Below are 13,168 nucleotides of genomic sequence, written 5' to 3'. Positions count from 1 at the left end.
AAATTGTGCAGATACATATAATTTTAATAAGTATTTCCAGTAGAACTACTGCAATAACATCCAACAATGAGCCTATTGTTATGAGAAGGGTTGTGGAATTAATACCAATATGTATGTCCATTGAAAATTTTCATAAAATTTTGGATAAAAGAGTATCCATCAGTTGTTATCAGTTAAGCTTAAAACTTAGCACGCATGGAGAGCTATACTATTATATTATACAGTGGACCCCGCTTATTAGAATACCGGTTATAGGAATATCCCGCTTTAAGGAATAGAAACTTAAGGTCCCAAAATGTTTCTACTAGCCACAAATGATGGGTTATTAGAATAACTCGGTTATAGGAATACTTTTACTTAGAACAAAGGCTATTCCAATAAGCGGGTTCGACTGTATCATATATATTACATCTCATATCGTTCACTATAATAGTAGTGAGTGAGCCTGTATACACAGAACCATAATATATATGTATAGTTCCATGTGTGCAGGCTCACTCATTACTATAGTGAGCAATATGAGATATAAGATATATTATAGTATAGCTCTCTATGCATGACCAGATTAACACATTCGGTGCCCATCTTGAACAAGCACCACTCGGCTGGTACCACATACTTAAATCATATATTTAGTTACACAGTACTACTGACACAACTTATGCATCGTCAGTACCTTTGGTAAACCCTTCGATACACTACACATGCGTCATGGCCACCGAATGTGTTAAAGCTTGTTACTGAAGGGGAGTTATACTAAAATATATTATATCTCATATATTATCTTATGTATCCATAATATATATTATGGAGCCTGAAGATCAAAACAAAAATTTTCAATTGGGTGGTTAATGTGTTATGTATGTCATGTTTTATGTATTTTTTAGCACTAACACATTTGTAGGTAGCAAATCATATTTGTTATTATTATCTTATTTAATTTGTATCCATTTAAGTTTTGATTTAATGAAATAAACCTTTTAATCAAAAAAGTGTTGTTTAGTTGTGTACACCCAGCAATATCCTGATGTCGCCAATTGAATATGATGTAAATACACGTCATAAAGATGTCTTTCTATGGTTAAAATTTCACAGCCGAAAGACGTCCTTTATATAACTTCGTACGACGTCACAAAATGACCGCAATAAGAAAATAGAATTTAATAACTCGCCTCGCCCCCAGGTAAAGTAAAGGTGCTACGCCACAAAGAATTCTTTTTTTAATTTCTTTTTATTTTGTGGCTTTAGCGCTTAGCTATTTAGCCAGACACATGATGAGAATTAATACTATTAAAACTAATATAAGTTATGATTAATTATTTATATGGGAAATATAAAAATAATATAAGTTACTTTTACATATTTCATATTTTATTAATACTCTAAATAATTATGTAACCACTTAATACTACAATAAAAAGTGTCCATCTATACTATCCAACATATCAACTTTTGAAATCCTAAATCTCTATTGCCATTAAAAAATAATTTGTACTGTAAACAAGTATATTTGCTTTGAACTTCATTTTTTTTTCAAAAGACTGCAACATGAGTTTTAAATGACACAATACTTGTTTCAGTATTTACATATAAATAAAATAATCCTAATCACTTTTAAAAGTAAGGTTATATTAAGATTCGAGAATAATACAGAACTCTCTTTTAAGTCTTTTAAAACCAAAGTGGCATTAGACAAATTTTAAAATTCCCGCTAAAAGAAAAAAGTAAATCTGGAAACAGTGCCGTCGTTTGCTGGATATTTAATCTCTCCCCTTCCGCAGCGGGTGGTTTGTAATATTACACAATATTCGGGGTTTATAGGCCGTCGCCTGGAATTTTTTTCTTCCTACCTCAGTTACTTTCACTTCTTCACGTATCTGTGCTATTTGTAGCCTTGTGTGCCTCCGGTTAGTATGGATCGGTATTGAAACTTTCTGTGTAATAGACAAGACGAAAACGGCGGGTTCGTTTGAAAATATATTTCCATGAGATTTTTTTGCACAATCACATTCGTGAGACACCCCAGAATAAGGTTCAACAAGTCGCCCAGGCGAAAAGTGGTCCAAATTTTTTTTAATCAAATTGCAAAAATACATTTTTTCGGTCCTGACAATCTTTTTTAGGTTTTTTTGGACCATTCTGGACAAAAAAGGTTTCGTGTAATTTTTCTCTAAAGTTGATAGTTTTCGAGCTATAAGCAATTTAAAATTTGAAAAACGCGAATATGGCCATTGTTAATACTTAATAACTCGGTTAAAAATTATTATTATGAAAGTCAGAAAGTGACTAAATCAAAGTTTAAAGCCCCCCTACATGATCCTGAACTTTGTCATTAATTTATTACTAAGCTGTTATTTTTAATTATTAACAATGAGCGGTAAGGTCGTATTGACGCGGCTGTAAGTGTGAGTGCGAGTAAGATGCACCATTGACTGCCGGAATGGCATCTCTCTCGCACTCACCATTGACGGCAGCCTAATACGTGCATGGCGCTCATTATTATTACTTATAAATAACAGCTTAGTAATAAAATAATGACAAAAATTTCTTCAGGATCTTGTAGGGGTGGCTTTAATCTTCGATTTAGTCGCTTTCTGACTTTCATAATAATAACTTTTAACCGACTTATTAAGCCTTAAAAATCGCCATTTTTCGTGTTTTTTTCAATTTTAAATTGCTTATAACTCGACAACGATCAACTTTAAAGAGAAAAATTATAACAGACCTTTTTTGTCCAGAATGGTCCAAAAAATTGTTAAATAAAAATTGGACCACTTTTCACGTGGGCGATTTCTTGAACCTTATTCTGGGATGTCTCTCGAATGTGATTATGCAAAAAATCTCATGGAAATATTTTTTCCAACGAACCCGCCGTTTTCGTCTTGTCTATAATGTAAACCACCAAAACATATATAGCTTTTTTACCACCAAAAAACGCTTACGTCATTCAAGATTTCTTCATGTCAGAACCACACAGCGTCGCCAAAACATTAAAATAGTAAATACATGTGAGATATTTACTACGCTAATGTTTTGGCAATGCTGTGGGGTTCTGACGACAAATATTGAATGACGTAAGCGTATTTTTGTAGTAAAAAGCATATCATACGTATCTGTATAATAATTTGATTAGATTGTACGTAATTTATCAAGTCAAAAGAATTTACACCTTTTCAAGGCATTTGGTTGGTAAATATAGGGTCTATTGAATAAAAAGAAGTATTTACTTTTACTTACAAGTATTTAAATATTTACTTAATAGTAATTGAATAAAGTCATTCATTTAATGCTTTATTTAATTACTATTAAGTAAATACTTAAATATGAGGAAGTAAAAGCGAATACTTCTTTTGATTCAATAGACCCATTATATGGTTTATAACAGAAATAAAGATAGATAAAATGTTAAATTGTTTTATTTCATCCAAGTATTACTAAATGACAATATTAAATATTTAATCAAACAATCCTAATAACATGTAAAAAGTATACAATTATATAAGGCATGATTTAATAAGTATCAGGCACTATTAAGTCTTGTTATTTATACTAAAACCTAAAACCTTAAATTACAAATAAAAAGCGATAAAATAGGCACTTTCGGATGTTTGGTTTAAAATACAATATCCATTTTAATGTACAAGTAATTAAAAATATAAACATTTCTTAAAAGCTTAAGCAATATTATTGGCACTTACATCATTTTTGGTTAAGTATGTAAATGGGACAAGCAAACATATTAGCACCATAGTAAGGTCACTTACAAATACAAAACAATATACATTTAATAAAAACACAAAAAAAACTGCAATAAATAAAAGGCAGTGCACTGAACACTATCACACTATAAATGATTTCCAAGCAAATGTTAGGAAGTGGCTTCCTATTGAATTTTACATACCCGTGTCGCAAGAAAAGTTTAAAGAAAAATCTGTTCATGTATATATCTGCAAATTTCAATTTTTAAACCTGTGTGTGTATAGATAAAAAATATTTATATTTTTGTTAAGTACAGCCTCACTGTAGTACCGCCAATGCATTCTAAAATTATAGCAGGTACGTATTCTTCTAAATCAAGTCCAAACCAATCATCAAATGTCCCAAGAAAAAAATAACCAATGAAAATATCACCAACCTAAGCAGTTCTATTGATTTCATTGTACTATCGTCATCCACACAGAAACATTCAAACTTTATACATACATGCTTTGAGTCGTTAAAATAAAGGAATAATTTTACATAAAAAGAAACATTTTTAATACATCATAAATCCCTGATGCAATAAACGAAAACCGAAACAAATAACGGAATCTGTTTGACTGGATAAATAGACTAAACGGAATCTGACTAAATAGATAATAGGTTTGTTCTAGCATGTAGTTTTGTATGGTTTGACACCAGATATTGTACTGCTTTACTGCGCATGTTCAATCCACAAACTGGTAGCAAACTGTTTTTTGCTAGAACGCTTTTTTTTCGGAGAAAATACTAACGTCAAATGAGACTGGTTCATGTTTGTTTTTATTTATAATTTTGAGGTTAGATTAGAAATATATTTTTCTTGTGTTATCCAAATTTTCAAGATTTACGTTAAATATTGAAAATCAATGTAATTGATGGATTCGACCGTTACTTGATGGAAGTTCATTTTATCTCACAATAAAACACTGAAAAACGTTTGTTTTTCTATACTTCCACAAAATTTTGTGGAAGTATAGAAAAACAAACGTTTTTCAGTGTTTTATTGTGAGAAAATTAATGTTATAAACGTAAATAATGGTAAGTAACAAACAGTCAAAACATATCATTTTCATTTAAAATTTATAAACCTCAAACAATAATTCCACCTCGCAAGTCACAAATTGACTCAGAACAAAATCCGCAAACCCTTTTGACCGTTTAAAGCTAGTTTCCAAATCAAAGTTAGAACGCTGGACTAGTAGTTTCAAACTAGTAATTTGTGTGCTTAAACGCCATCAAACAAATGCGCATGCTTCTGATGATTTCAAACCGCTTGAAACTGATGCTAGAACAAACCTAATGTATTTGAGATTAGTATAATGCTAAATAATCAGTAGGGTCACTCCGCGAAAATCCTTTGTTCTCCATGTTCCATTTTGGTGACGGCGCGTCAAACATTTTAGTTCTTCGCGCAGACGCATGACAGCTCCTTGGTTATCGTCATCTGACTTTCATGAATTTTTTGAGGTTATAATTGAGGAAGTTCTCATGACTTTATTTAAACCAAATAAGAACGCCTATGGTTTATTTTACTACTTTGTTTTCTCAGATTTAGCCATAAAACTCACACTCCCTCTTATTGGCTCATCCCAGATACCTACGGTATCAAAAGGATTGAGCTCTGGTGGGACTCTTCCCATGTTATCGAGCCCTAGCCTTAGATGACTTGGTGTGCAGGTGTATCTCCCAAAAATTTAAATCCAGATTTAGCCATTTCTTATTATTAATATTCTTATGTGAGGGTCATGTTCTTAAATCAATAAAATGGAATATTTTAAGTCTTGCAACAGCGCCATTTTTTTCCTAGTCCTTTGCGCATTCAAAATTTTGTCTCAGGAGTAGATTGCAAAATTGGAACCATCAAAATTCGAGAGTGAATTAACTGGTAGTTTAAATAACTGGTTAGGTAAGCAATTGAGTAGCTTTACTAGATAAATTAGTTCCTATTCGGTTGTTATTTATTTGGTTTCCGAGGGACTATCTTACAGTACATACTTCCTTTTTTAACATTACTGAACATTTTTTACTGATTATTGTGTAAAATTTAGAGCATTTAATGATTTTTTCAGACAATTAGGAGGAAGTGTAAGATATATTAAGAGGAAAATAGAAATTTTGACAAATTTATACATGAACAAAAGTCATCGTTGGCTAAAAAATACAAATTTAAATATAAATATAATCAACTTGTTCATTTAAGTGTGATACTTAAAATTCCTACCTTTTATGCTTTGTACGTTAGCTAAAACTCATTCAAATCTAAAACTCTTTGTAGATGACTCTTCCTTACTGCTCTTCGTCACGGATACGGTTTTCTTCTCGATGATTTGTTGAGTAATAGACTTCTTTAACATTTTTTGTTCTAGCGTTTCGTCGTCTCGAAATACCGGAGGTTCGTTAATATACTCAACGTTCGTTGCATACTGAGTCGAGTACTGTGAATCTGCACCGTTTTTGAACGTTTCGAACGTCTTTTTGTCTCTGGGAGAAATTGGAGAAATAACAGCTGGAGCACTGGTGTAGTACTTTTCGCTGCTAGAAGAATACGTCTGCTGTGGAGGCGCTTGATAACTTTCGTATTTGTACGTATTCACTTTGTAGCCTTCTGGAGTTTTGTAACTGTTAGTCATATATTCAGAGCTCGAGTATCCATCTGAGTAATACTTCGTGTTTGTGTCTACGGGTGGATAATACGAATCTGTTTTTTGAGGTTCGTAACTTCTCAAATGACTAGGAGTGCTTGTGTAAGTGTCTTTCGGGTAAAACCTGGGGGAGGTCGGCAAATATGAATTATAATCTTGCTGTCCGTAAGTATTGGTTGAACCGTATGTCGCCGTATCCAGGTCCTTTATTTGGGATTTTAGGGCATTTTTGTTTCGTTCGAGGGAATTAACTTTCTCGGGGCTTTCTAATTGGGAATAATTATCTTGGTAGTATCTCTGATGAGGGCTTGAATGTGATTGGTAGTCATAGCTCTGGTTGTATCTAAAAACAAATGTTTGGTTATTTACATATACTGGTTGTAACATACGCTTAATATAAATCTTAAAAGACTTCTAACTGCTTTTGAGTACCATTTTAATTTAAAAGATATAGCAACGTGTGTCTTGACAGAGTTAAATTAACTTACCGAAACGATGGAATTTTAAACGGACTCACTTGGAATAAATTATGATACTAGGAATATACGTACTATGTGAAAATAATGTGTGGAAATAAAAAAAACTATGATAGAAAGTAGGATACATTTAATATACACAAGAAGGTAAAGTAAATGACAGGACTACTCAAGAACATGCAGGGCAAACAACTGTACCATTTAAAAAAAATGTGAGATGGAGGTGAATATATAATTTTTTAGATACATATTAAAACTAGAAAACTCTCTACATGAAAAGTATGATTAAACAAGCACTAGAAGACATACAGAAGAACAAAGAGAAAAACATTAAAGTAACAGTCAAGTCTCTGATAGTGTTCAACATTGTTCAATAAATTATAAAATCATGGAAAAAGAAATATGAAGTTATGAGAATACTGGTCAGAACCAGCACGTTATACATACACACTGAGTTTCACAGATGATAAAGTTGTATCTATTACTAGTAAAGACGAAAGAGATCTAGATCTTTTTCGAAACGACGAACACTGGAACAAGAATAAAATGACAACAAAAACAAACGAAACAAGAAGAAAATTACAGCAATCCAAATGGATTTTATGGGTAGCTGCAGAATAACAAGAGTATAGAATAACATATTAGAAATGAAAAGATAAAAATAAGTATGTCACTGAAGAAACGAGATGTTTAGCAAAAACATTTCAGACTGGAGTCCAAAAAAAGGAGAGGATTAGGGAAGGGTGAAGGGGAAAAGGCCATGGAAGGACTGGATATCAGATAAGGAGAATGGTCAAATAGAGATAAGTGGAGATGTCGGACAAAAAAAGAATAGCCGGACAACTTTAAAAATCCTGGTGTAATTGGACTAGAAATCCTAAACAAAGGAGATTAGAGAAGTTAAAATTGTAAGACCAACAAGTTAGATAGACCTGATGAGATAACTATACATATTAAAGGTAATAACACCATGATGACTGTCTCTCTACCATCAATTTATAAAAAGACAAAGTATATTTATATACCTACGCTAATAAGACTGTACACACTGCTGATAATGGTGCATTTATATGATTTTCAAATGAGATTTTAAATGATGTTCAAAAATATTTGAACCTAGCAATATGTACCCAATACCTTTGCTAAAGCATGTACTTACTGCCATGTGAAGAAAAAATGGAAATAATTATAAAATAAAAATAATTATAATGTAGTATATTCTTTACACAAAAAGTAAATAGTTTCAATATTTGCTAAAGCTATATTTATGCAACCATTTAAAATTACTCACATATATAAAGCCGGCCATCTACGGTACTGCGGCGTCATTCAACTTTGTCGAATTCGACGAATTGGTAAAAATTTTGATGGTGTGTGTGACCGTGCATCCAAGGAAATCGTTCAATTTGACCACAGAGTGACCTGTCTGCTGCAGTACTGCAGAATTAATCTCATAGACGATCTTGTCGTACGACACAGCAGTACCGTGAGTGGCCGGCTTAGAGAGGTCTGAGAAGTTTCGACAGTGCAATCTTGACAGTGTTCATTATTAGTTCCAAAATATAAGATTTTACTTCATCCAGTCATTGTAATAATTATTTCTTTATGATTATGAATAAAACACCATAAAAATTGTCTAGTTGTAAATTATAATAAACAAATATGACACAAGAAGGAAAGGGTCATATTGGAATAATTCAATTCTTTTCGGTAGGTTGATAATGTTCTTCACTCTAATCGATAAAAGTAATTGGTCTCATAATGTCATCCATCTTGATACTATCAATAAATAGTGTACAACTGAAGAAATTTATACATACAGCAGTTAGTTTTGTCCTATCGCTTCAAGAGCTTTAAGACCTCGTCGTGGTGAAGGGGCTCTTCATGCTCGGTTGTGGTTGCTAATCCTGTGAGGTGATCACGACCAAGTGGCAATAAGGTACTGTTCAACTCTGTGTATCAGGCAACAGCTAGATTTCATTAGAGTTCACATGTGTGTGAAAGCCCTCATGTCACACATTAGCGGCCCAACGAGAAATGGAGAGAAAAGATCAATGCTGGGAATAAACTTAAGAAATATAATAAGAAACGAGAACCGTAGTGAAATATATTATCGAACGTATAACAAGGCAAAAATGAAAATGGGCGGGATATGTTGCAAGAATGAAATTCGATAAAAAATGGACAAAAAAATGGCTTGAGTGGTGACCACGGGCAGATATGAGAAGTCGGGGAAGACCCCCAACGCGATGGACCGACGACCTCAAAAGAATTGTAACCAATGAATTGGATAGCAGTGGCGCAGAACAGAAGAAGATGGAAATATCGAAGGAGGCCTTTGCTTAACAATGGACAAATCAGGGTTGGCTGATGATGATCTTCAGCGCTTTAGTTACTACGCGTAAATTGCTCCCCCGGCTGTTGAGTTATCGTGATATGAAGGGGTTAAATGTCAGGTCAGTATGACGAATAGTTGAGATGGACTTGCATGAGTTATTCAAAAAATACACGATCCAAAACCTAAAGACAGATTAGTTGATATAAGGTTTGTTCTAGCAAACAGTCAAACTAGTCATAAACCGTCAGCAAACAGTTGGTCAGTGAGAGAACATAATACAGTCACCAGTGCTAGCTATCCCCTCTACTCGCGCTGGTCCACTATTCGCTGATGGTTTCAAACCGTTTGAAACTGATGCTAGAACAAACCTATTATGTAGTGAATGCAAAAAGTATAGTATGGCTAGTAATTTATCTTTGTACTTTTTGGTTAATTGCCAGACTTCTAATCCATAGGTTAACACTGGTTTTAATATTGTGTTGTAAATTCGTTTTTTATTTTCTGTTCTTATATTTTTTGCCACAGTACCGAATTCAGAGCTCCTATCACCTGTTTTCCCATTACTATCCTTTCTTTAATATTCTCTTCGTTTCGCCCTCTTATACATACCTAAATATTTTAAATGGTTGCATATTTATCTAATACCTAGAACAAAAGCAAAACAGAAAACAAAAGACTCACCTTAATACTGTCTGTTAATTTCTTTAGTAACAACAACCCTCACGCTGTACATGCAAAAAACAAGCATAATAAGTTAGTATGAAAAGAAAAAGTGAATATTAAATCAGGGGATCGGTAACCAAACTAATGACATTTCACAATCTACTTTTACAAGTATGTTCCAGTGCACAAAAAACTGCAGTAAAGGTGGGTGCTACGTGTATTTCTAAAGAGAACTACTAATATAATGATTTACTAAAAACTAATTTATATAAAAATATTTTTTTATAAATCAAAGGTGTATATTGAAAAAATGTATAGATCATTAAATTCTCTATATGTAGGTTGGAATGCAGAATCCTTGTTGACTATCTATTACCTGATCTTTTTACAAAATTATAAAGACACAGGCCGATAAATAGCGGCATCCTTAGTACTCAAATATGAGCAAAATAAAATAAGGAAAGGCAGCTTTAGATTTAATTCGATTCGGGGGCCATTTGCAGAAATGCCGAGATCAAAGGAAAGACGTCTTTGATCGAGTACATCACAAATTAATTAAAATATTAAAGGATAAAGGAGTTTATAGTCAAGATGTACGAATCATAGAAAAATTATACTGGCGTCAAACAGCGACAGCTTGCATAAATGGAAAATCAACAGAAATATGCAAAATACAAAGAGGTGTCAGACAGGGTTGTATACTGTCCCCACTGTTATTCAATTTATATTCAGATAGAATATTTAAGGTACTAGTACACTTTAGAAAACCAAAAATAAGCATTTTTTCAAGATTTTTTTTCTCAGAACATTTATCAAAAATAAACATAAAACTTTTTACATATTAATATCTAACTCTTAAAAAATACAAAAAATATACCTTTTTTTATTTATGAGGGTACACTAATATTGTAGAGGGCGCCAAAATCGAGGCCTCGAAAAAAAGTATTTCCGATGGCGGACAGTTAATCTCAAGATTGGGACCTCTGAAACAAAAAAATTATACGGAATTTGAAAAAGGAAGGTTTCTTACGTGACAATTTACCACCGTTACTGAAAAATTTCGCAAAAAAAAGATTTTACGGAAATTTTAAAAATTTTTGCGAAAAAATCGCCCGTTTTTCTTTAGATTTTCATGATAAAAAAATATATATTTTTTATTTTTTGGTCAAATTATGTTAAATTGTCACGTTAGAAACCTTCCTTTTTCAAATGCAGTATGATATTTTTGTTTCAGACATCCCAATTCTGAGATTAACTGTCCGCCATCATTTTTCGAGGCCTCGACTTTTGCGCCCTCTACAATATTATAGTACGTGCATAAATGAAAAACATATATTTTTTGTACTCTATAAGAGTTAGATATTAATATGTAAAAGGTTTTGTCTTCATTTTTAATAAAGGTTCTGAGAAAAAAATTCTTAAAAAAATGTATTTTTGGTCGTCTAAAGTGTACTAGTACCTTAAGGAATCGCTGCATAATTTGGAATGGGGTGTGAAAGTTAATGGAATTCTGATAAATACAATCAGATATGCAGACGATACAGTTATTTTAAGTGATGATATGAATGGATTACAACACCTTTTAAATGTCATTGACACAGTGGGAAGAGAGTTTGGCCTAAACATAAACTGTTCAAAAACAAAATACATGGTATTTAGCTGTTTGGCCCATCAAGATTCACGGTTATATGTTGATGGTCATATAACTTAAAGAGTACCCAGTTTTAAATATCTTGGTTGCCATATTACTGAACAACTAGATCCAGATAAAGAGATAAAATGTAGAACCAAGATAGCCCGCACGACATTTTTAAAAATGAGGTCATTCTTCTGTAATGATAACTTGCAACTTCAACTTCGAAAGCGCATGATTAAATGTTACATTTGGTCAGTCCTCTTGTATGGTGTCGAAGCATAGACATTAAAAATATCCACCATTATTCATTTCGAGGCCTTTGAAATGTGGCTGCACAGACGTACACTGAAAATACCATGGACGGCTATGCTGACAAATGTGGCAGTCTGTGTGGCAAATATAAAAAGATGGCCTATTTTGGACACGTAGTAAGGGGAGACCGGTATAATATTCTTCAACTTATTATGATGGGTAAAATCGAAGGACGCAGAGGAATTGGTAGAAAGCAGGCCTCTTGGTTGAAGAATATCCGGGAGTGGACAGGGATAAAGAAAGCAGAACAACTATTTAGAATAGCTTGAGACAGAGGCAGTTTCGCCATGTTAATCGCCAACGTCAAGGGGACTTGATGGGAAACGTTAAGAAGAAGAAGGGCCACCACCATGCGGGCAGGTGATGAATGTATATTGTAGATTCTCCCATGGTTTGCTATATCGGCATGTCTTCATAATTTTGTAGAGAATAATTCTGTAGAGAATTTTCTCTGTCTCTAGATAGATGTCGCTAATGCGTCCGTACGCATTTAATATTTTATTAATTTGCCTAGTGGGACAGGCGGATTTAGTTCGCTTCGGGATACACCACAGGCAGCTCTGAAGACACCGAAAAGTAGAAACCTGGGCCAGCCGATGGTGGTGGCCCCCGAATCGAATTAAATTTAAAGCTGTCTTTCCTTGCTTTAAATTACTTGATAAAAATTGCTTTGAAACAATTAAATCAATTCTAACTGAAAACTTTTTTAAACAAATTACCATCTAGGTATTGAATTTAAATAGTCTATGGAATGGAAGATATATTTTGGAACAACTTAAATTATTTTGCTGGTAAGTGAGAAAAGTTTAAACTTAATGTGAGCTAATACAAAATTTAATAATGAAAAAAAGATAAAAATAATAAAAATATTTTAAAATTAGATATAAAATGTGAATTTGACAAAGTGTATATATAAGATTTCTAAAAAAGAGAAATTGGATATTTTGTACATTAAGCAATATTTTCAATGCATTTCAAGTATGAAAATATATGACTCCATCCACCTTTTTTGTTATTTAAATGTCATATAGTACAAAGTTTATATAAACATCGACAAAGCTAAAACATATATCGATAAGAAAAAAACAGCTTTGGCATACAATGAACTTAAAGAGTCAAAACTGTTTTCAAAAGACTCTATTAAGAAGACACAAATAAGAATGGTTCATTCATTTATAGGTAATTTAAGATTTGCCAATGATGTAAAATAATGAGTCAGAATGCATACAAAAAAAATTTCGCCTTCATATACTTTTATCTAGGCTTATTGCCTAGTTTTTTTCCAACATTACTTCTTATGTCATTAGACCTCATTCCACCTCTTTCTAGATCGATCTATGTCGTGATCGGTGACTTATCT

The 13,168-nt window shown here is 32.7% G+C and overlaps 1 protein-coding gene across 5 annotated transcripts in view; it reads right to left on the bottom strand.

Moving 5' to 3' along the window:
• Window positions 1-3,400: 3,400 nt before the first annotated feature.
• Window positions 3,401-13,168, bottom strand: part of LOC114331131 (talin-2) — a 272,902-nt gene continuing 263,134 nt past the window's right edge. For 4 of the 5 annotated variants that reach the window (XM_050643759.1, XM_050643760.1, XM_028280604.2 and 1 more), the window contains one exon: window positions 3,401-6,726. In XM_050643759.1, the coding sequence (XP_050499716.1) occupies window positions 5,991-6,726 (736 nt within the window). In that variant the 3' untranslated portion in view covers window positions 3,401-5,990. Of the gene's footprint in view, window positions 6,727-9,878; window positions 9,923-13,168 lie in introns of all 5 variants that reach the window. The other variant, XM_050643761.1, reaches the window with a different exon arrangement.

The sequence above is a fragment of the Diabrotica virgifera genome, chromosome 2, assembly GCF_917563875.1.
Source record: "Diabrotica virgifera virgifera chromosome 2, PGI_DIABVI_V3a".
NCBI lineage: Eukaryota > Metazoa > Arthropoda > Insecta > Coleoptera > Chrysomelidae > Diabrotica > Diabrotica virgifera.
This window is presented reverse-complemented; position numbering and strand designations above follow the sequence as displayed.